At 43.6% G+C, this 21,784-nt stretch overlaps 1 protein-coding gene across 2 annotated transcripts in view; it reads left to right on the top strand.

Annotated features, from left to right (window-relative positions):
* The first annotated feature begins 9,387 nt into the window (after positions 1-9,387).
* Positions 9,388-21,784, top strand: part of LOC144719995 (uncharacterized) — an 87,083-nt gene continuing 74,686 nt past the window's right edge. The window contains exons 1-2 of one of the 2 annotated variants that reach the window (XM_078596395.1): positions 9,388-9,920; positions 17,006-17,628. In XM_078596395.1, coding sequence (XP_078452521.1) covers positions 17,023-17,628 — 606 coding nt within the window. In that variant the 5' untranslated portion in view covers positions 9,388-9,920; positions 17,006-17,022. The remainder of the gene's footprint in view (positions 9,921-17,005; positions 17,629-21,784) is intronic. The other variant, XM_078596397.1, reaches the window with a different exon arrangement.

Here is a 21,784-nt window from a genome sequence, read left to right on the forward strand (position 1 = left end):
GCCTTCCGTTAAGTGTTCCAGGCATTGCGACTTTACAATGTATCACGCTTATAACGGGCTTGCTGAGTCACGCAACACATAATTACCTTCAAGAACACATTTGATAACTAACTATTTTAATTTGGACAACTATTAATGACTGCATATATACAGCAGACACCCAAACATCCGCGGTGATGTGGATGGACCTCTCCCCGAGAATTCACGGTGTGCCCACTGCATTAGTCGCGTGAATTCATAAATCCGATTTTTTTTTCGCGGATTATCGGAGGAGCTTAACACAATTTGTGACTCAAATAATACGCTGAAAACGCAGATTACAGGAGTTTCGCCATCCCACCCCCCCCCCGAAACCCAAATGGAGCAATTTCTGCCATGTAGGTAAATTGTTAATGATATTTAATAATTAATATCCCGGTCAAAAAAACGTGTAAATATCCCTAAATACTTAACATATTACATGTCAGCATAGCTACGTCTGTGCGCTGTAAGCAAACACACCTAATTGTTTCTGTCTCTCCGTATTGTCTCTGCATCTCCGTTTGTCTCCCCGGTGTCTCTTTATCTGGGAGACGTAGCTCTTATAAACAACTCTCCGTTGCGATGTCTCTGAAGCTTGCCGCTTATTTATAACCATTTCCTAATTATCAAACTCGATACAATCGTAGATTTTTACGGTGGAGTAGTAGACCGAGTGTGAAATTTGTGCAACAAAAAAATTGCGTAGTTTTACCACCGTACCAATTGAATAACACATCCCTTATTAAAGTCTTATCGCATCCTCGTGCTTAACTGCATTGCGATGATTTACCCCGAATCCTGAGATTATGTCACGTTAATTGGTGGAAACCCACCACCAGCACCATCATTACCCGCTACTACCATCACCTCTAGCAGCAACCTCCACCGTCAACAGTGCGATTGTGTAAAGCGAGGTGCAATGATTACCTGGCAGCCCTTTAATTGGTGGAAACCCACCACCAGCACCGCCGTTGCCCACCACGACCATCACTTACAATTCAAGCTTTGAAGCTTTTGTGACTGCAAGGATTCATACTCTTAGTTCTTTCGGTAAAGTCACGTAGGTAAAAAATGAAATTACAATTAATAAAAATAAAACAATAAAAATCACGACGTTTCGGAGGCAACACAAGTCTCCGTCATCAGGTGGGACCGTCACAGCCAGATTTGCTGCATCAAGTGTATCACTTACAATCTTACATTAACATTAGCTGCCCCGCCCATGCTGTTGACACTTGGGCTACGCTCATTTTAAACCTCTATAAACAGTTTGCCTTCACTTTATTTTGTATCATTGTTCTTCTTCTATCTACGTGACTTTACCGAAAGAACCAAAGAATATGCCACGTTATGAGAGAAGTCACACCAAGCTGCCATTGACGATAGCGCACGTAACGCTGGCATTTAAAACCGTAATGGCATTCGAATGACCACCAGGGGTCACTGCTGCGTTGAGAAAACGCAGCAGTGAAAGGCGTCATCGGTGTCAGTAGCATTGAATGGCGCTCAGTTCCAATGATCAGTGGCCAGCCCCTCTAATCACCAATCGGTGCACACAACACTGACCTCGAAGCAGGATGGTGGGCAAAGCCAAACTGTGACAGGATTCAAACTCACAACCTTTACAGGAGGATGTCTGATTCTCTGTTTGTTGGTCTGTTGTGGGAGATGGTCCTGGGCCAATACGCACATATTGCAGAGGTAAAAGACGTGTACATTGTCCAGCAAATGTATATGGGGGCTTTTGCAAATGGAAATTTAAGTGCTTCTGGATACTAAAGCACACCAAATTCAACGTAGTTTCCTAATAGACGTGTGCATGACATACCATCTGTGTTGTAAAGTTGTCATAAAACATTCATGGTTTTATACATATCCTTGCCATGGGTTAATCGGGCCTGATTTTAATCATCGTCATTATTAAACAGCATCGAAAAACCCTGGTCATTCGTGACAGCTGCAGCATAGGCGCAAGTTTTAAGTGTTATGATGTTTACCTGAATGCAATCGCACACACTGGCTACGTTGTACTTAAGATAGTGTTGCACTTCGTAGGCCCTATGACCACTGACGGTATATTGTGCTGCACTGTATGGGGAGCAGAGTTCAGTCAATGGTAATGTCCCTCCCATAACTGGACTGCTGCTGTCGTGGTTTTCCCATGAAGATACTGGCCCATTCCAAATGAATATGGACTTCACCGTTGGCCCCAAAGAAAATGACCAAAAAGAGATGACTGTTTTGCCAGTGAATATCTAAGTGTGGAGACGCACATCGGCAAATGGACATTGTAGAGATGTAGCATCGGAAACTATGCATAAAGTAGGCAAAACATTTGCAGAAATTTACTTACCCAACAGATAATAAGTAACTTGGAAGAAACACTGTGTAGGGAGTACATGAAAAACACATCAGGTGACTTTTTGATTTAAACCTTTCGTGACTGCAGGGATTCATATTCTTGGTTCTTTCAGTAAGGTCACGTAGAAGGGAAACAATAAAATAATAAAAATGTAAAACAATCCACAGTGGATTTCACACATGATGATGATTGCTTGTGTTGCAGTCGAAACGTCGTGAGAATTTTATTGTTTTATATTTTTATTATTTTATTGTTTCCCTTCTACGTGCCTTTACCAAAATAACCAAGAATACATCAGGTGACGTTTACGAAATTAAGATTACATTACCTTCGAGAATTGTACATGTTCACTGTTTAACATTTGGAGCTAAAGATAGAGCGTGACTCACATTTGAACTCCTGGTTACGTGTCATCTCAGTACATCATCTCTCTAGGGGTTAACAAAAATGAGTGCCACTGTGGCTGGTTTGCGATGGAAGGGCGGCCCCCAAGGAAATGTGGAATTATTCTGTGGCCCAAGGCCACCATGGGAGATGAATACTTTGACAATGTTGAAAAGAAACACACTGCCTTTTTTACGTAGCATCAGTAAAAATAAATATTCAGAACCTTAAAATATATCTACTCTTTTAATCATCTGGTAAAACATGAGAAATGGTTAAATGAGGTGAAGCTCAATGTCATTCTTGATTCTTGGAGGTCAGATAATAACCTATGGTTTCGATTACATTCACACAGTGAATACATCTTCGTGTCGTTTTGTCTCAAAATTCACCTTTCCCTTGGTTACTGTTCTGGTGTTTACCTGTGATGTCAAAGCCCTAAAGAAACATGTGGCCAAGGTCAGTGAATTCAACTACCTGGCTGTATTTTTGAGGACGCACATAAATTGGGTTCATGACTGCCTTGCTGACCTAAAAATAGTTTGTTTATTGTAATGTAACCCGGACACTTGTGTGACTGAGGACTTTCATTGATCATGATTTAGTACAACTTTGCGAATAAAAAAGAGCACACTTCTAAATTGTTTATATTTATCAGTGGAAAATATGTATGGAAGAAAGGCTACATATACGTTTAATTTTACAATTAAGCTCAAATACTCAATACTATCCGAGATTAGTACTTCATATGATATTATATATTACTGCACTTGTTTTTACAGCGTGTTGTAGGAAATAAGAATGTCCTACATTTATTTTAAAATAGTGACATGCAAGACATGCATGAGGTTCATGCATTTGAATGTTTTTCGGCAACGCCTAAATGGGTATTTAGCCGATGAGAGCAAACTGAATTGCTCACAGGGATAAAATACAAATGTATGAGAATCACCATCACACCTTCTGTACTGCCATCTACTGACCACGACGTAGCTCAGCAGGTAACGAAACTACTTAAACACGTGAACCATTATAATGAATCACTATTATAGACATGTGCCACCACTCCATACCAAACAAAATACAATATTAATCTTGATTTGAAGCTTTCGTGACTGCAGGAATCCATACTCTTTGGTTCTTTCGGTAAAGTCACGTAGGTAGAAAAATGAAATAAAACAAAAAATAATATATCACGACGTTTCGATCGCACCATGGTTCAGCAGTGGAACTACTGAACCATGGTTCATTGGAACTAATCCAGCAGTGGAACTACTGAACCATGGTTCATTGGAACTAATCCAGCAGTGGAACTACTGAACCATGGTTCTGATCCATGGTTCATTGGAACTAATCCAGCAGTGGAACTACTGAACCATGGTTCAGTGGAACTAATCCAGCAGTGGAACTACTGAACCATGGTTCAGTGGAACTAATCCAGCAGTGGAACTACTGAACCATGGTTCAGTGGAACTAATCCAGCAGTGGAACTACTGAACCATGGTTCAGTGGAACTAATCCAGCAGTGGAACTACTGAACCATGGTTCATTGGAACTAATCCAGCAGTTGAACTACTGAATCATGGTTCATTGGAACTAATCCAGCAGTGGAACTACTGAACCATGGTTCAGTGGAACTAATCCAGCAGTGGAACTACTGAACCATGGTTCAGTGGAACTAATCCAGCAGTGGAACTACTGAACCATGGTTCAGTGGAACTAATCCAGCAGTGGAACTACTGAACCATGGTTCAGTGGAACTAATCCAGCAGTGGAACTACTGAACCATGGTTCAGTGAAACTAATCCAGCAGTGGAACTACTGAACCATGGTTCAGTGGAACTAATCCAGCAGTGGAACTACTGAACCATGGTTCAGTGGAACTAATCCAGCAGTGGAACTACTGAACCATGGTTCATTGGAACTAATCCAGCAGTGGAACTACAGAACCATGGTTCATTGGAACTAATCCAGCAGTGGAACTACTGAACCATGGTTCTGATCCATGGTTCAGTAGTAGAACTGGATAATTTTTCCACCTGCGGACGACCGCTTGTGTTGCGATCGAAACGTCGTGATGTATTATTTTTTGTTTTATTTTATTTTTATACCTACGTGACTCTACCGAAAGAACCAAAGAGTAAGTAAAAATACAATATTGCTTTCAGGTTGGCCGGGATGGGCCACTGAAGAAGGCTCATTGTCTCAAACATCTGTCTGTTGTATAATTTTCTGTTAGAATGTACATTTCAATGACACTTATGGTGAGATATTGCAGCGCACCTGTCATTCTGTAATCGCACCGCTGCTTGGAATCTGATTCTTAGAAATTAAGCTCCAATGCCAATTTTTGGTACTGTGTCTATGTGGTTTTGTTGGTAGCCCTATATCTCCAGTCATGTTCCAATCAACAGATGCAAGTGATGGACCATCTATCAAATGGTAAGTCACTCCTTCATGTTCACTCTTTTTGGTGGCTCTGAGTGAGTGGTGGAATGTCCATATGCAGGGGCAAATGTATCCAAATGATGTCAACCAGTTTGTTCCGAGAAAGTGGTACTAATTGTATTTGCCCTGGAGGGATTATGGGCTGAGCCAACACCCAACAAGGATTTCAACTAGTTGACCTTCCAATTGTTTGATGATGGTTTTAACCACGGTGGCACCAGACGAGATACCAAGTAATGAATGGTAAGTTGTTATTTATATCTTCATCTTCCACTGAGACCACTGTGGTAAAGTATGGTCAAGCAACCCTCACGACGAACATGGCATGGAGAGGCTTTCATCCAGCATGGCATTGACAAAAGGTTGTAAATTACAAACATTTAAATTATTCTATAATTATTACTGAGAAAAATGGCGCTACGTTTTATGAGGCTTTATTCAGGAGGATGCTGCTTGCCATATTTTTCTAATTCTAATTTGAATATTTTTGCAAATGGACGGGGAAATAAACGTGCTTGGGAAAACCCATACACATGGTTTTAAATATTATTGTTATTAAGATCTAAATTGTCAAATCAGGATTAAGTGCACTATGCATTATTCTGGGATCTTCGCCGATTAGTTTAACCCGAGCCACCATTTACGGTGAACGCTGACATAAGTGCTCATGATGCATTCGCTGACACGCCAGGTTCGTAAAATGTGTGCCCGAATGTTGGAGGAGATTGGGTACAAATCAAAGGGGTGGGGAAGGGTAAAAACAAGGTGATGGGTTGTTGATGGTGGGGGAAGCAGAGAATGCAACCCTCTGTGCATCACTTAAGTCATGAGTCACATCTGTTAATTTGGCTCTGTTCCAGTGGGTGGTGGTACTCTCTGAGACTGGGGATTGCAATGGTGCTGTTAAGTGGCGATACAAACCACCACCGTTGTGATTTTCGTTATGTGCCAAACGTCGTGATTTCGCACTTGTAAAACACGTGATAATTTCTCGTGGAGCCGCTCATGTTGTTAAACACTTCACTTATTCTCTAATCTATCACCAACCACGCTTTATCCCTTCAGTGCATTAATGTATTCATCATCAGCCCTTGTCTATCCGCTGCTGCAGGAAGGCCTCCCAATGACATCTCCTCGTTGAGTCACCTTCTCAGACACATTCTCTCATTTGGCTGCAATTCCATCACCGGTCTCTTAAATCAGTCATTATCTGTTCTCGCACTGTGTCCTGTCTAAAATCAATTGATTTTTTTCCATAAAAATTCGTTTCCATATTTTCTTCTTTTTGTCTGTCAGTGTAATTCAATTATTTGAATTCTCCCCATAAATGTTTGTGCACTTTTCAGCTTTTGTTCCAGTTTATTTGTGAATGTCGATGTTTCTGATATTGCTGGTCATATGTACTGATTTAAAACTTTCTTATTCAGATACATCTGTATGCAGCCTTTCATGATCAATTCAGTTTTCAACAGCACTCCCACCTGTTCTCTAAATCTGCATAGACTAATTGTTGTAGGTTCACATATTCGGTTACCTTTTACAGTTGTATCACTCCAACAATTATTAAAAATGTTCAACTCATCAAACTTGTTGTGCTTGACTTCTGGTTTGCCCGTGGGTAGGAGCTACTGTATATGGAATGTTGCATCACAAGACTGAGGGATGGCTCATGAAGGTTTCTTTAACCAGGAAAGCCTCACCGAGTCTCATGACTCTGCCAAATTTTCACAGTAGCGGGTGGGGGTGATGTTCTCTACGTTTATAGTATTTCCGTTGAGAAAAAAAACCCAAAGCAGAAAATCCATGGCTTTGGTCTTCCACGAAGCTCATAGTCCACCCTAGACCGTATCCGCACAAACCATGCAGATATCTGATACACTAATGGAAAATTACAAATTCTCCAGTGTGCGCCTGTGGTCATCCAGAACAGACCATCCAACATACGGCGACGCAATGCCTGATCTACAATTACGAAGGAGACATCACAGCGATACACTCCGCTGTTCCCGATGCAGTCATCTGGCTTGATCACCTGAATGTGAACTTGTAGTTGTCAGATTACACTATCCACTGTACAATAACTTGAAACCAGGACATCCACACATAGGTGAGGTTGATATAGTCAATCCCCTGAGGTTGTCTGCACTGAGGTGTCACGTAACTTGTATAAATACGCAAAAAACACTGTCCATTCCAAACATATAAACACAGATCCTTAGCCTAAATAAACTTCCTGGACCAGTGGGTTTTATGTTACTGTTACTACAGCATCTGGAAGAAACAAAATAACAAATACATAGGCTGAACTTCAAAGTGTCACTCCCAGAGTTAATAAAAAACAAGTAATTTACTGTATTCTATTAAACAAGGTCAGGGTGATGCAGGTGGGGTGGCTGGGGAACCAATCAGCCATATAATGGAGCATTGCACCATCGCCATTTAGCTCTTGCTGAGTTTGAACTCTGCACTTCAACATGATACAAAGCAAGCTTCTCATGCAGCTAGTTACGACTTTTGTGGTTTAGTCACCCAATGACATGAAGTAGTTATTGAATTTGGCTAGGTCTTTTAATTTGGTCAATCCCAGCGTCGTGGCATAACATTTGCAACATAAACAATGGAATGCAAGTAATGTGTTACTCTACTCAAACGACCAAAAGGCATGTACCACAGTTAAAAGGTTACGTGTTCAAATCATGGTGAGGGTCATTTCAGCCCATTGTCAGCCTGGGGCTAATAAAACGGTTGCATCTGTTGGAAGGTCAACAGCGATCATCCTCATGGCGAGACTGGCCACTGACATCCACAGAGCCACCAATGAGAATTAGTGTCATCCCAATGCTTGCCTGAGAATAGAGACGCTTTGATTTTCATTTCAAGATCATTTAAACAATTTAATGAGGGACAGTTATTGTGGTCAGATTATGGAAGGAAGTCCAGCACCATTAAATGACTCCTGAAACATGGGCAACATCACTTGTTTACATCTCTGGCATTAACATCCACAAATGTAACATGTACATATAACAGCCCCTTGTGTGTCAATCAACTGGTGTGTACAAAGACAACCCCGACACCATGTCTTCATTGGGGATTACATGACCATACTTCTCCACGCTGGTCTGTATGATTGTGTTAGTGAAGGCTATTTAGGGAGCACAGTATATGGCTTGTCTCCTTTTGTCCACAGTAGGAGGGGAAATTCCCCCCCTGCCCATATATCCCCATGGCAATGAAGAAGAACTACCAACATAACTTGGGCAAGTCTAAAAAAAACAAAGATCCCCCGTATAGCCTTAACACACTGTTGGGGCAAGTGCCGTTAGCAAGGGCGTGGGTGGCGAACACCACGCCTGGCCGCCTTTTTTCCCGAGTGGCCTATGTTTACACACCGCACGAGTTACTCATTTGAGCCTGAGTCGACCTAGGGGAGGCCCAGGAGCGGTTCAGATCATCGCTGTCACTGGTGTTGGCCGTGAGCGACAATCGGACTCGGGTCGCCGGGTTTGTATTGCAGCGCGCTAACCGCTACACTACCACTCCCCTCAACATCCCACACGCACACACAGACACACGGTGGAACAGAGTACACGGGTTATTGGTGGGTTTGCTCCAGCTACTCCGGTTTTTTTTCTCCCGGGTACGTACACCCCCCAACTTCCAAACGTTCATTCATTGAGACTCCTGGAACAACAAGTGGGCGGATTAAGGGGACTACAAATACTGTATTGATATTACTACACCATACCGTGTCAACCCATCCGGTTTACCCCGCATTCTTGTACAGGGAAATTGAGTTTTCAGGTCCATACGGCGTACAACCGTTTCAATACGGGCAAAAAAACATGTTTAGTCTATTTTGTGTTGTGTTTCTCCCTTGTGATGGGACTTTGACGGATGAACGTTAAGACGTGGCCAATAAGGTGTGAATTGGTCTGCAATTCAGATGAGAGTTTCACAGGTATGCTCCACACACTACTGCCAACTACATTGCACTTGGACCACACCCCGTATCACAAGCTAATCGGTTCTGGCTCCGCTGCCGCTGTAGGCTGAGTTGAGAGCCCTGTCCCCCCCCCCTTGCCTCGTGGAGCAAAGTCAGCTGCCGATGTGGTGGTGGTGGGCTGGAACACGACACAGAGAGGGGGTAGCTCCAATGGGGCGCGTTGGTGGGTGTGGTGGTGGTGGTGGGGGAGTCTTACCAACCCACCACCCCACCCCACGATTGTATAGAGAGGAGGAAGCAAAGGGCTCTCCGGGTCTGTAGCGAGAGAGAGAGAGCGGGCGAGCAATAGAGGAAGGGAAGGAGACGAAGGGGAGGGGAGGGGAACGTGAATCACCGGAGACGTCAGCCAAGCCCCGTTGCTTTACGAGGAGGCGCGCCGCAGTTTGTTGCAACTTTTGTGTTGCGGGCAGGACGTGTTTCGTACGCGCTACCCGACTTGGATAATAATAATTATTAACAAACAAATATATAGATATACTTCTTAAAGGAAGGCTGCTGCTCTCACCGCCGTTGCTTGGTGGCGTTATATAAAAAGGGGGGTTTGTTTAGGAGGACATAGGGCGAGGCACAAGGGAAGAAGAGGCACCAGGGATTTGCGGATGATTTCGACTTGTTGAAGATGATGTCGGAGCGAGGCTCGTTGTTCCGCAGATGAAGAGGAGTTGTCGGCGGGACTGGAGCACACGAGGCGGGGTGGGGGTACGTGATACCGATACGTGTACATGTGACATACATACATACACACACACGTGTGCATGTACACGACACAGCCAAGTCTTGTAACGTACTTTAGTCATTGTGTGCCACGCGTGTAAGCGCACGCTCTGTGCACGTGCTCTGTCAAATACACGCGCTCCCATTTAAAGGGATCTTTGTCTCTATGCCGTGACTTTGTTACGCATGCATGTGGCCTGTGCATGAGCACGTGTGCTGCTTATGTACACAATCCCACATGTATGCGTACAGTAATATGCGTGTTTGAAAATTCTGTTTGAACTCTCTATCCATTGCGCGTGTGCGTGTGTAATGATGTTTGTACAAGGCAGTGCTACCTGCCCAGGTCGGCTATGACTATATTCAGTTCGCTCGTGTTATAATATCACAAGTCACGGCACTTTATGAATTATACAGGGAGGGGGAGGGGGGCTATGAGCGGTGGCGCAGTGGTTAGCGCACTACGTTATTGATACCCTGCCGGCAAAGTTCGATTCCCTTCGACGGCTGCCGCCAACGTCAAGTGACGATTGACGTCTGAACGTGTCCCAGGCGTGGGCTTCGAAGTCCGGTCAAACACACAAACAAGCAAACGCAAGCGGTGGATGTTTGACACCAGGGGTTTGTAGATCGAGATTAGTTCTAGATTTGAAGCTTTCGTGGCCGCAAGGATTCATACTCTTAGGTTTTTTTCGGTAAAGTCACGTAGGTAAAAATAAAAATGAAAAAGTATTTTTTTCTTATTTGTATTATTTGGTTTTATTTTTAAAATAAATAATAAAATCTTTTTTTTTCTTTTCATTACTTATTTTTACCTACGTGACTTTACCGAATAAATCTACGAGTGTCGCGATTAGTGCCGTGACAGCAGAGGGACCCTGCATGGATGTGCGTGCAACCAGGGCGGAGAGAGAGAGAGAGAATGTCGGCCAGGGTCTTTGTGTGTCTTGGTGCATTGGCATCACCTGGGCGCTGTGTTTGTGTGATGTCTTCATCACCACCAACACCACCACCAACACAGCATGAGGGGGTTGGATACACTCTCAGGATACGGATACACACTGCACACGCTGTAGCATGTCAGATACAGGTGGAGCACATACGAAGCACGGACATTGTGGAAGAGAAAGCCCTCGTTGACGACACCGGTATCTTGTTGTGTGCTTGCGTTGGGGCGCATCGTTTTGTCAAGTCGTGAATGGTACGTCCAGCAAAATAACGTCATAGATACCTTGATAAGAGTTACAAAGTCATCCTCGTGTATAATGGGGCTGTCATTTGGATTTGTATCTAAATGATAATCCCACACGGTCAGTCCCATGAGTTCGCGAATGACTTGCCCGTACCTTGAGGGTGTCTCTGGCAGTGTGAAACGTCTACACCCGTACGAAAAGTACAGCAAATATAACTTCGCGTGAGAGTTGTCTACCGATGTGTAGCAGAGGATGTTAGAATATTTGTTCTTCTCCTGGTTGAATGGGACTGTCAATAAATAACTATTGGCAAGCACAACGAGCAGATTGGGGTGGCCGGTACCACGCCCGCCTATGGTACAACAATTTGAGGCCGAGACAACCTAGGAGGAGGCCGGTACAGATATTCGTCACCGGTATTGGCCGTGAACGGGAATCGAACTCGGGTGGCCGGGGTCGATGGCGCAGCGCGCTAACCGCTGCACCACCGCTCCCACCACCCACAGTCACTTGCAAGAGGTCTTTGCAAGTGAATGAAGTCCTTGTGACTTAGTGAACTCAAGTTACACACCGTATAGTTCAATGTACAGAGTGTAAATATATATAAACGTACAATGACCCCTGTTATGTACATGCCACGAATCTAAACAACACTGCGTGCTTGCTACACTGCTGCCGTGCATTATTGTATCTGCAATCACACGCGTAATAAGCACTGAACCATCAGTGTTGAGATGAAGGGCTGTTAGAGGTTCACAAACAACACTAAGTAGTATCTGATAGTGCGTTGTTTTTGAGTTGTACGCCTTTTGGCGTCATCTGGTCCAACACCATGTGAGACTAGGCTCTAAGAAAAGCCGTCTCGGGTGTGGACCAATCAACTTCAAGGACAGTGCATATTCTTATCATTATCAGAGTTGTTTATTTTTGTTTGCATTTTGACTGCTTGTGTTGTGGTTATTGCAAACATGATGCCTTCTATAAAGGTCTCAGTTTTGTACCAGTTTAAAGGGTGTAAACCTACTACAAGTAGTATAGTGTTTAGTGTTGTATGTATACTCTTATAGACGAAGGCCCCCCCTCTCCTGTATCGCCTGCCAACAACAACAGACTTGGCAAGTGTCGTTAGCGAGCAGCAAGCCATGAAGGCCACCAGCAACCACGCCCGGCCGCCTTTGTCTCCCCTCGGTGGCGATGTTCACTGCACACCGCACCAGGTTACTCATTTTGAGGCCGAGTCGACCTAGGGGAGGCCCAAGGAACCGTGGTGCGCCCAGAGGATTTCGTAGAGCAACGCGCTCACCGCTAACGCAGCCTGTGTGTGTGGACGAGGACACACACTGGCACGACTGTCTGTGGTGTGCGATCAAAAAAAAGAGCCATTGCCCGAAACGTCACGTGTGTGTCTCTCTCTCTATGTGTATATTTGTGTGTGTGTCTGTGTATCTCTCTGCGTGTGTCTCTGTGTGTGTCTCTCTGTGTCTCTCTCTGTGTGTGTCTCTCTGTGTCTCTCTCTGTCTTTCTCTGTGTGTCTCTCTCTGTGTGTCTCTCTCTGTATGTGTCTCTGCGTGTGTGTCTCTCTGTCTCTCTTTGTGTGTGTGTCTATCTCTCTCTCTGTGTGTCTCTCTCTGTGTATCTCTCTGTCTCTCTCTGTCTCTCTCGTTGGGTAGCGAGGGGCAATGGCAGTGGCATTTTTCCCGCGCTCCCAGCATCGTTTGAATTTGCCTCTTTCTTATTTATTTCATTTCCCTACCCCCCACTTCCCTTCCCTCTCTCCCTCCCTGGGGTTTCCTTTAAAAACGGTCGCGCATTTTATCCGCTGGCTCCGAGCCATTGAACACACAGACACATACACAGGCACACACACACACACAGGCTCTCACACACACACACAGGCTCTCACACACACACACAGGCTCTCACACACACACACAGGCTCACACACACACACAGGCTCTCACACACACACACAGGCTCTCACACACACACACAGGCTCACACACACACAGACTCACACACACAGACTCACACATACAGGCTCACACACGCACACTACACTCACTCTCACACACTACACTCACGCACACACTACAAAGACAAAGATCACCCGTGTAGCCTTAACAGACTGTAGGGGCAAGTGCTGTTAGCGAGCACCTATGAAGGCCAGAACGGTACACGAGGGGGTGGGTGGCCAGCACCACGCCCGACCGCCTTTGTCTCCCCAGTGGCGATGTTTACACACTGCACCGGGTACTCATTTGAGGCTGAATCGACCTAGGGGAGGCCCAGGACCGGTTCAGATAATCATCACTGATCCTGGCCCTGAGTGTGAACGTGCACTTTCACACACTCACACTTGCTCTGACAGCAGTGCCAGTGGAAGTTGCACCCAAGTCCTAGAATTGAATCTTCGTTGGTCACATCACGAAGGTGACGGAGAGGAATGTGAATTTTTAAAGAGGGATTTTCTGCCTCTAAAGAAAGTGCCACCTATATTCTTGGTTCTTTCGGTAAAGTCACGTAGAAGGGAAAAAATAAAATAATACAAATATAAAACAATAAAAATTCTCAGGACGTTTCGACTGCAACACAATCAATCATCATCATAAAACAAAGTGGTGGAGGTTGTGAAGATGAAATATTTATAATGTCATGAGAAAGTGAAAAGCAAATACTCTTTTAAGAATAGTGGTGCAGTTTGCTGGTACATAGTTAATGTTAAGCTGAGCAGTCAAGCCTACAGGATGCTCAGTGAAGCAGTTGTTTGCACAGTATTGATTGCCATTATAATTTCTATTTTAGAACCTGTATTCCATAATTGTCTGACCAAATGGTGCTGTGGTTAGAAGCCTGTATTCGCAATACTGCGAGTTCAAATCCTTCTTAGGGATTGACTCAGCTTATTATTGCTCTCGAGATTGAAAAAAAAAATCAGGTTTTTGTGAAAAGTTAACATCGTTCATTCTTAGTGGCCTCTGATAAAGAAATACGGAATTTCTATTGTACTGGCTCAGGGTCCACTATGGACATGAGTACCATCCAATGGCTTGTATGAACAGGGAGAAAGCTTTGGGCCGTTCAGTATTCAAAACTTCAACAAATACTCTCCAAAACATTCGTTGCTCCAAAAATACACGGAGTCATTCTCGGTTTTAAGCACGTCTATGACAACACGTATTTGATTGCGAATGAAATCTGCAAGTGATTAAACACAATTGCTTTTGGACCTTGACGAACTTGCAAAAGTGTTCTTGCGAGTGATGTCACAGAAACGGTAACGCTCGCTTTACAGCAGATGGTGTGCTCATGGTAACTTGATGATAGGCCAGAAAAAAAACCCTGGATAATTTGGAAATTGAATGGTCTCTATCAACTGGCTGAGTGGCTACTGCATTGTCTTAATACAAACTGGCTACAATATTACTTGCTGGTACACACCCTGCAGCAGATACTCTTGGCTTTGTCATAAGAATGTGAAAGGTTGCACATTTGCACCAATTAACGATTTACGCATAGTCATTATAGAAAGGCAGGGAATTTGGTGTGGCCACATTGAAGATGTTTACGCAACCATTACAGTGCGTAGTTTAATGACAAACATACAGTTATGCCTACAAGCGCAATGCAATTACCACATGTGGTGGATCTGCAAGTTTTGGTTATACAACTTGTGTATATGCAGTTCTTAACTTATGAAAAAGCGATTGTCCACCTGTGACAGCCCTTTGTCCAGTCATTCTTCTATACTCGGCTGGTCCCTGTCATAGGAAGGTGGAATTTCCACAACAAGTTCAGGGCAACACTGACCCAATGCTCATTTGAACAGGGGAGACACGTTTACTATTACTCGAATGCATCAATAATGTGCTGAATTATTATTGCCATTTTACCTCTACCAGAATATTATTAACATGTTCTTGGTTCTTTCGGTAAAGTCACGTAGAAGGGAAGTAATAAAATAATAAAAATAAAACATAATAAAACAATTCTCACATTATTAACATGATTAAAAATTGTATTTCAACGCTATGACCATTAACCAGACAATGATATTAACATGAAATTGCAAGATTATTTTACCCAATACATTATTACCAAATTTTTTTAATTAGACATTTTAATAAGTCTATTTTAAATAACTAACGGTCATTGATGTTCACTATCACTTTTTCAAGAAAGCCATCGGTAACCTTCGTAACATGTTATCTTTTAGAAATAAAAGTGTACAGTCCTTCGGCAATCCACAGCTGGATGAGAGCCTCTTCAGACGGTGACAATCAAAGGGGATTGTTTGACCATAGTTGCCCATATTGTTCAGTGTGACTTGATGAAGGAGTGGGCGTGCCCAGGACCCATTCACGTAACTCACCACTGATGTTAGCTTGCAGTGGCACTCATTAATGCGCCACTTCTCTCCAATTATAGAATCCCAGGATTTCATAGTCAATTTGCGAGGTTCGTAGAGCAAGGTAGAATCGTGTCCTGCTGGATGCCAAGTCAGTTTTATAAGGACAACAGCTGGAAAACGGGAGGTGTAGATTGTTGCCTTTGGAGGCTTGAGCTGCCACTGAAGAAGCAGTTGTGATAAAGACAACTACTATTACCTTGTTTGACTTAAAACTTTCGTGACTGCAGTAATTCATACTTTTGGTTCTTTCGGTAAAGTCACGTAGATAAAAAAAAAATACTTTTATTTTTTATTTTTATTTCTATAAAATAAATGTTTTTAAATAGTATTTTATTTTCTATCTACGTGACTTTACCGAAAGAACCAAGAATACAACTATTACCTTATGTAAAGGCACCATTCATCCTTGTGGCAACCACAAATATGCTGCAGCAGGAGACTCATCATGTTGGCCTGTGTCCTGTGCAAGAACTCTTCCCACGGTGACCATCTGGCTGGCCACCTGTCCACTCCACGACTCTTGTGTGATATTTTGATTGTAATCACCCCCATATGCACTCCCTCCCATCTTGCAGAGTTGGATGAACAATGGATAAACAAGTGAGAATAGGGAGTGAATGGGCTCTGCTTGGTTCACTCGTTAAATTAAATGCTAGCGAGAGAGACCACTATGAACAATTAAAGAAAATAAGTCAAAGTATCTAACATCTCAGACGTGCAGTCATCTCTATTATCCGGGTCCAAGTCATTGCCAGAAATGTATGTTAAAGCGATTGTGTCGGGGTTATTTCTCGAAAGGATGATCACTGTTGACCTCTCACAAGGTGATTTTGATTATGCTGAGTACCTCCTTATATGATGGACTACCACCTATTCAATCATCCATCGAGATAACAACTCACAATCCTACAATTGTGGGTTGAGTGATCGAACACACACAACCATTACCTCGCCAGATTATAAGTAACAGTGGTTTTCCTTTTGATGGATTGGATCCCATAATAGGAACGTGGAATTTCCACCACCAAATGCAAATGAAGACTAGCGGAGTGCTCGTGTCGTGGTTTATGCGCCACACTATGAACCCGATGACGTGAGTTTGATTCCTGGCATTGGTTAACATCAGTGGTTTAATGAAATGCTAGTGAGAGACGCTTACGAACAGATGAAAAATAAGTCTAAGCACATCGCAGCTTAGATGACCATCAGGCCGTGCTCATCTTTATTGTTGGCTTCAAGCCATTGGCGGAAATTGATTTCTGAACTGGCCCTGAGCCCCCCCCCCCATCACTAACCCTCACCAGACCTGCATGGTGAAGTATGGTCAAATAATCTCAGTGACTGACATGGCATGTCGAGAACTGCTTTAAACAGTAGAATGACAAAGGGCTGAACATTATTAAATATAATTTTATTATGAAGGCAATGCTTTTTTTAACCTTGTCGTGTGTGTGCGCTTTTCTGTTCAGGGGAAGAAGATTATGGGATGGATTATCTTCGCATAGAGGATTATCACTGCTCCGCAAGCAAAATAGAGCATTGTGGGACCGATGATGTAGGCGATGAAGAAGGACCTTGTGGGATGCGATGCAACGGGTCGAGGTGCAGTGGCCCCATGGCCACCTGTGAAAATGACACTGAGGTTTGTCGAAATGCAACACCGGACTGGGAGGAGCGCTGTTCAGCTGACACTGAAGACTCTGGTACCACGGAGGACGTTGCGATTGCCGGCCACGGAGCACAGCACGGCAGTGCCGAGAGCTTAGAGCTCGTGTGGTCTGAATGCAACGGCGAAAATGGTTTCGCTTGCCAGACTCCAGACCATGGGCTGGACGGGAGCGACGGTGTGACGAGCAGCCCCCGTTGCGGACTTCAGCAGCGGGGAGGACCTGACGTAGACCCGGCCAGCGGTGGGGAGTCGGACCATTACGTGACGCAACTGAGGGACGCGTTTGATGCCTGCGATAGAGGCGGTAGCGGGCGGCTGGACCACGCCGCACTGGAGGAGTTGGCGACATGGCTTCAGCTGGACGCGGACCTGCACCTTCCGCTACTTCTGCAAAAGCTGCTGGGAGATGAGCCCAGCGCCACAGTGAGTGCAGCGTGGGGAAGCGCGATATGGGGACAGAACTTTGTTCTTTTGTTATCACAGTTGCTAAGTAGAGGGCAGCAACAGAGAGAGCTATCGTTGAGACGATTCTTGAATTGGGTCAGGTTTTATGAGGTTGGAAAGGCAGAAGAATGTAGTGCCAAGGTCAAGCTATGCAAGGAGAGACTGGGGGATCATTATTCAGTCTTGAGGCTGCGGCATTCAGTTTGGAATCGATGAGTCTATCAAGCGTGTAGGCCGCATCCTAGAAAATGGAGGTTGAATCAAGGCGTCCAGTTTCTGAGAGCAACGGTCATGGTAGTAGCGGTAGAATAGAGATGAGGAGGTTAACGATTATATTATCCATTGACACCTTCATGTGCCCTTTTAAACAATACATATTCAGGGTTTGCTGAAGAACTCTATGGACTAAAGCCTATGTCAGAGCTCTGAGCTGACACTATTAAAGTCTGGGTTAAAAGTTGAGATTGCTACACATTACTAAAACATTTTCTCAAGTATAGTGAGTTTGTCGAAGCCTGCTAATGAATGACGGCAAAACAAAAACTATTGTTGCAGAACATTGGGCTTCTCTTTATTTAGCATATTCAAGTCTGGAGGACCGGATTTTTGATTGATGGCAAACATTCAAAATGTTGTGTTTGCCATTGTATTATTGCATGACAGATGCCTATGTAAGAGGATCCAAAGTTAAATCTTTGCCTGATGTCAAGTGATGCTCTGCGCGATTTTTTTGTCTTGTGACAGGGCATCAATACCACAATTGTTGATTTTAAAAAATCGTCAGAAGATTGAAAAGTTATGAAATCTCCATATGATGTACAAATTTAAGTGCAGGAACTAACGGCTTCCGGTTTTACCAGACCACAGTATTGTGGGCATACTGTATATTAAAAGCTAAACTATTACACATTCGAGTTAATGTAAAACAATTACTGGCCAATGACTTTTCGTTGTGATTAACAACAGTTTAATGCTGTTTTGAAAATTGTCCTGAAATCATAGTGCTTTGAATTCCATGTACATCACTCATAAGGAATATTAGAATCTGGTCTGGGCTTCGTCTAAATCGGCTCGGCCTAAAATTACTTGCATCAGGGAACATTGCCAGCCTTGGTTGTGCCTAGTTTGATCCCAATACACGCCCCCTCATGGTGTTCCCACCTTCATAGACGCTTCCTAACAGCACTTAGCTTAACAGTCTAGTGGAGGGTGATGATGATGCATTGGTTTATGTGATCAACTATGCTCCTGGATACATCTGAGTTCGATCCTTGACCATTATGCGCAGAATTCTTGGTATTTGGTATTTCAACCTGCGCTGGAACTCCTCTTGGTCAACTCGGCTAGAAAATTGTACATGGCACTGTCTGCACATCAGGACTGGGGGGGCAAATTATGCTGGGCACACGTGATGCTTGCTACACTACCCACCTTTGTGTGCTTTGCATACCTCTATAAATACTCGCTAAGAACACTTGCACAGACAGTCCAATATTTTTACTGGGATTTGTGTATTTTTGCGAGAGTGAGAGTAAATCGCATCCTTTTTACATCCCAAAGTGACGCAAGGTTGAAAAAAAAATCCCCCGGAATTTCCCCCATATGTCATGCATGTCTCTTACGTTCAATAGCCTGGCCAACAATTCGTGAGCAACTGCTAGCCCTTGCGTTCATTCATTTATGAGCAAAGAAGGGCACGACAGGTCACACGGCATGAAAGAGGGGGGCGGCAGAGTGCAGTAAGCCATGAACACACGGCTGCATGGGGCAGCTGTCCCTAACGTCGTAGAGCCAATGTGTAAAATGTATGCGGTGGAATATACAGATGCATACAGCGGAGTGCAATAGAACGCAGCAAGCAGACGGCGAGTCTTGGTGCAGACATAGATACGCCACAAATGTGGCATGGATATGAGTATTGTACAGCGTTGGGTGCACAGAGAGAGGTGGGGTGTTTCAGTACAGTGTGTTTCGTTAATCATTTATTATGAAGGGAGTCAATGTGTGGACATTGGTTCATGAGCTCTTGATGCTGCTCTTTGTTGCTGGTTGTGAGTAAGCAGTGGAAATTACACATTCCTTTGGCAGAACACAGTCCATCTACATTACAACCACACGTGTCTTTCCATTAAATGGTGTTTAGCGTAAGCTCTCATTTTTATTGGCCCTTTAGGAATGATGGGCTCATTTGGTTCCAACTGAGATTTGAACTCAGGCCCCTGTGATTATGAACCCCGTTGCTCAACTAAATGAGCTATAAAGCTTCATATAAATGTGTTTACTCATTAATTAATAGGCATTCAAATTTTGATAATTGGGAACAAAATAATGTCAAATGAAGAGGCCACCCAACTTGTGCTTGCGGGGTGTAGAGAAATGTTTCTTTATCATTGACCACATATATACTATCAATCTGAGTTTGGAAAAGACTAATGAGTGAAATATGTGAACCGTTATAGACGATGAAAATGCATTTTTACACGGTGGGAAGTGATGCAGTCATCAATGCGTTCACAAACCAAAATTCGTAATCAAATAAATAAGCGTGTGTGAATTTGAAACAATAGATGTTTACATGCATAGCTGAATGCGTGTTTTAATCAATAAATATATATGCTCATAATAAACACATTCCTTGAATAGAAATACTGCATTATAGTTTATTGGACGGTTTCACTTATTCAAGCAAAAAAAATCACTCGGTGCAGACAACAACAGTTGGTGTGCGTGAGACTCTTCGCAGCAGAGATTACGGGATAGCAGATGGTCTAACAAACAGCCTGAAAGAAGGGGGTGTGGGGAGAGATGAAGGGATGTGGCGGGGGTGTAAGCTGCGATGAATCTCAGGCTTCAAGTGCAATTTAATCGGTGACCTCTTTTGGGTGGTTACATTGCCCAGTGGTCAGCACGCTTGCCTATGAAAGCCGTTTTCCATGGAGTTGATGGTTTAATTCCAGCACTGGTTAGCTGTGGCTGGGAATCGAACTCATGTCTCTCGGTTTCATAGTGGAGCAAGCTGTGTCACCTGTCTGTTGCTGTAAATTGGTCGTTAAATACCTTGCGATATACTGTATAGTACTGAAATTTTCCACAATGTGATTGTGAATTGGTTCCATTTCTCACACCTGTTAAAACTACTGGACATCTGTGAAAACTTCTGGACACCTGTGAAAAAGCGCTTTATAGCTCATCCGATTCCTCCAGTGTAAATACATATTCAGATTCTGAAATGGTTGGATGTGACATCACATGCGTTTAATCAGTGGGGTTGGTGGTTCATGCATTGAATTCCAACAGGAAATGATTACAAGGAATTAGATAAAATCTTAATGGCAGATCCTCTTAATCGAAATTATAACAATGTGTGTGAAAAAAATATCAATATTATTTTTTAAAAACGAAATAAATCTATGAACTAGTCTGAGGTCTAAAGTGGACTGAGGTCTATGAAGTGGACTGAGGTCCGTGTGCTGTGCTGGCACCGCTGACTGACATCCTGGGTTTGAATCCGAGAAGTTACCTGTAATTACACTGGTGTTTAGTTTGTTGTCCTTCCCCTCCACCTCCGATTATCACGGCTGGCTACGTATAGTGCGAAAGAAGTTCAATCTACATACATGCGTAGGGAGGGGATGGTCCCATTAATGGCAAAAAATATCAAATAAAATTGGTTTTGGACCTACATTGGCTGAATTTCTGAACATTACTCTCTGTAACAAGCTGGGTAAGAAACGCTGTCCCCTTGTGTGGTTAAGAGGTTACTTGAAAAAAAGGATATCAGAAGTAGTTCTGTGATGTCTGTTTCCACGGAGCATTCTCGAACATGGGAGGTATTTACTGCTGTGCGAAAAAATCGGATTCTACATGTCCATGACATTACGCCGATAGCACAGTCGGGGTAGAGTCGTGGAAACATACATCAAAATCACCGTGATTAAATGTTAATAAATGAACTTCCACAGTGTGGTCGTGGATAGACAGGTATCCTCAATGCAGAAGAGTTCATGAACAGCAGCGGGCTCTCTCATGTGGATAATTTAAAGGTCAAATAAAAAACAATTACGGGGAGCTCCCTTGGGACCTGTTAATGTGCCCATGGCCCCAGGAAAATGTCTCGCTGTTTAGCCTTTCGTAA

The sequence above is a fragment of the Lampetra planeri genome, chromosome 7 (genome assembly GCF_965212315.1).
Source record: "Lampetra planeri chromosome 7, kcLamPlan1.2.h2, whole genome shotgun sequence".
In the NCBI taxonomy this organism is placed as follows: Eukaryota; Metazoa; Chordata; class Hyperoartia; order Petromyzontiformes; family Petromyzontidae; genus Lampetra; species Lampetra planeri.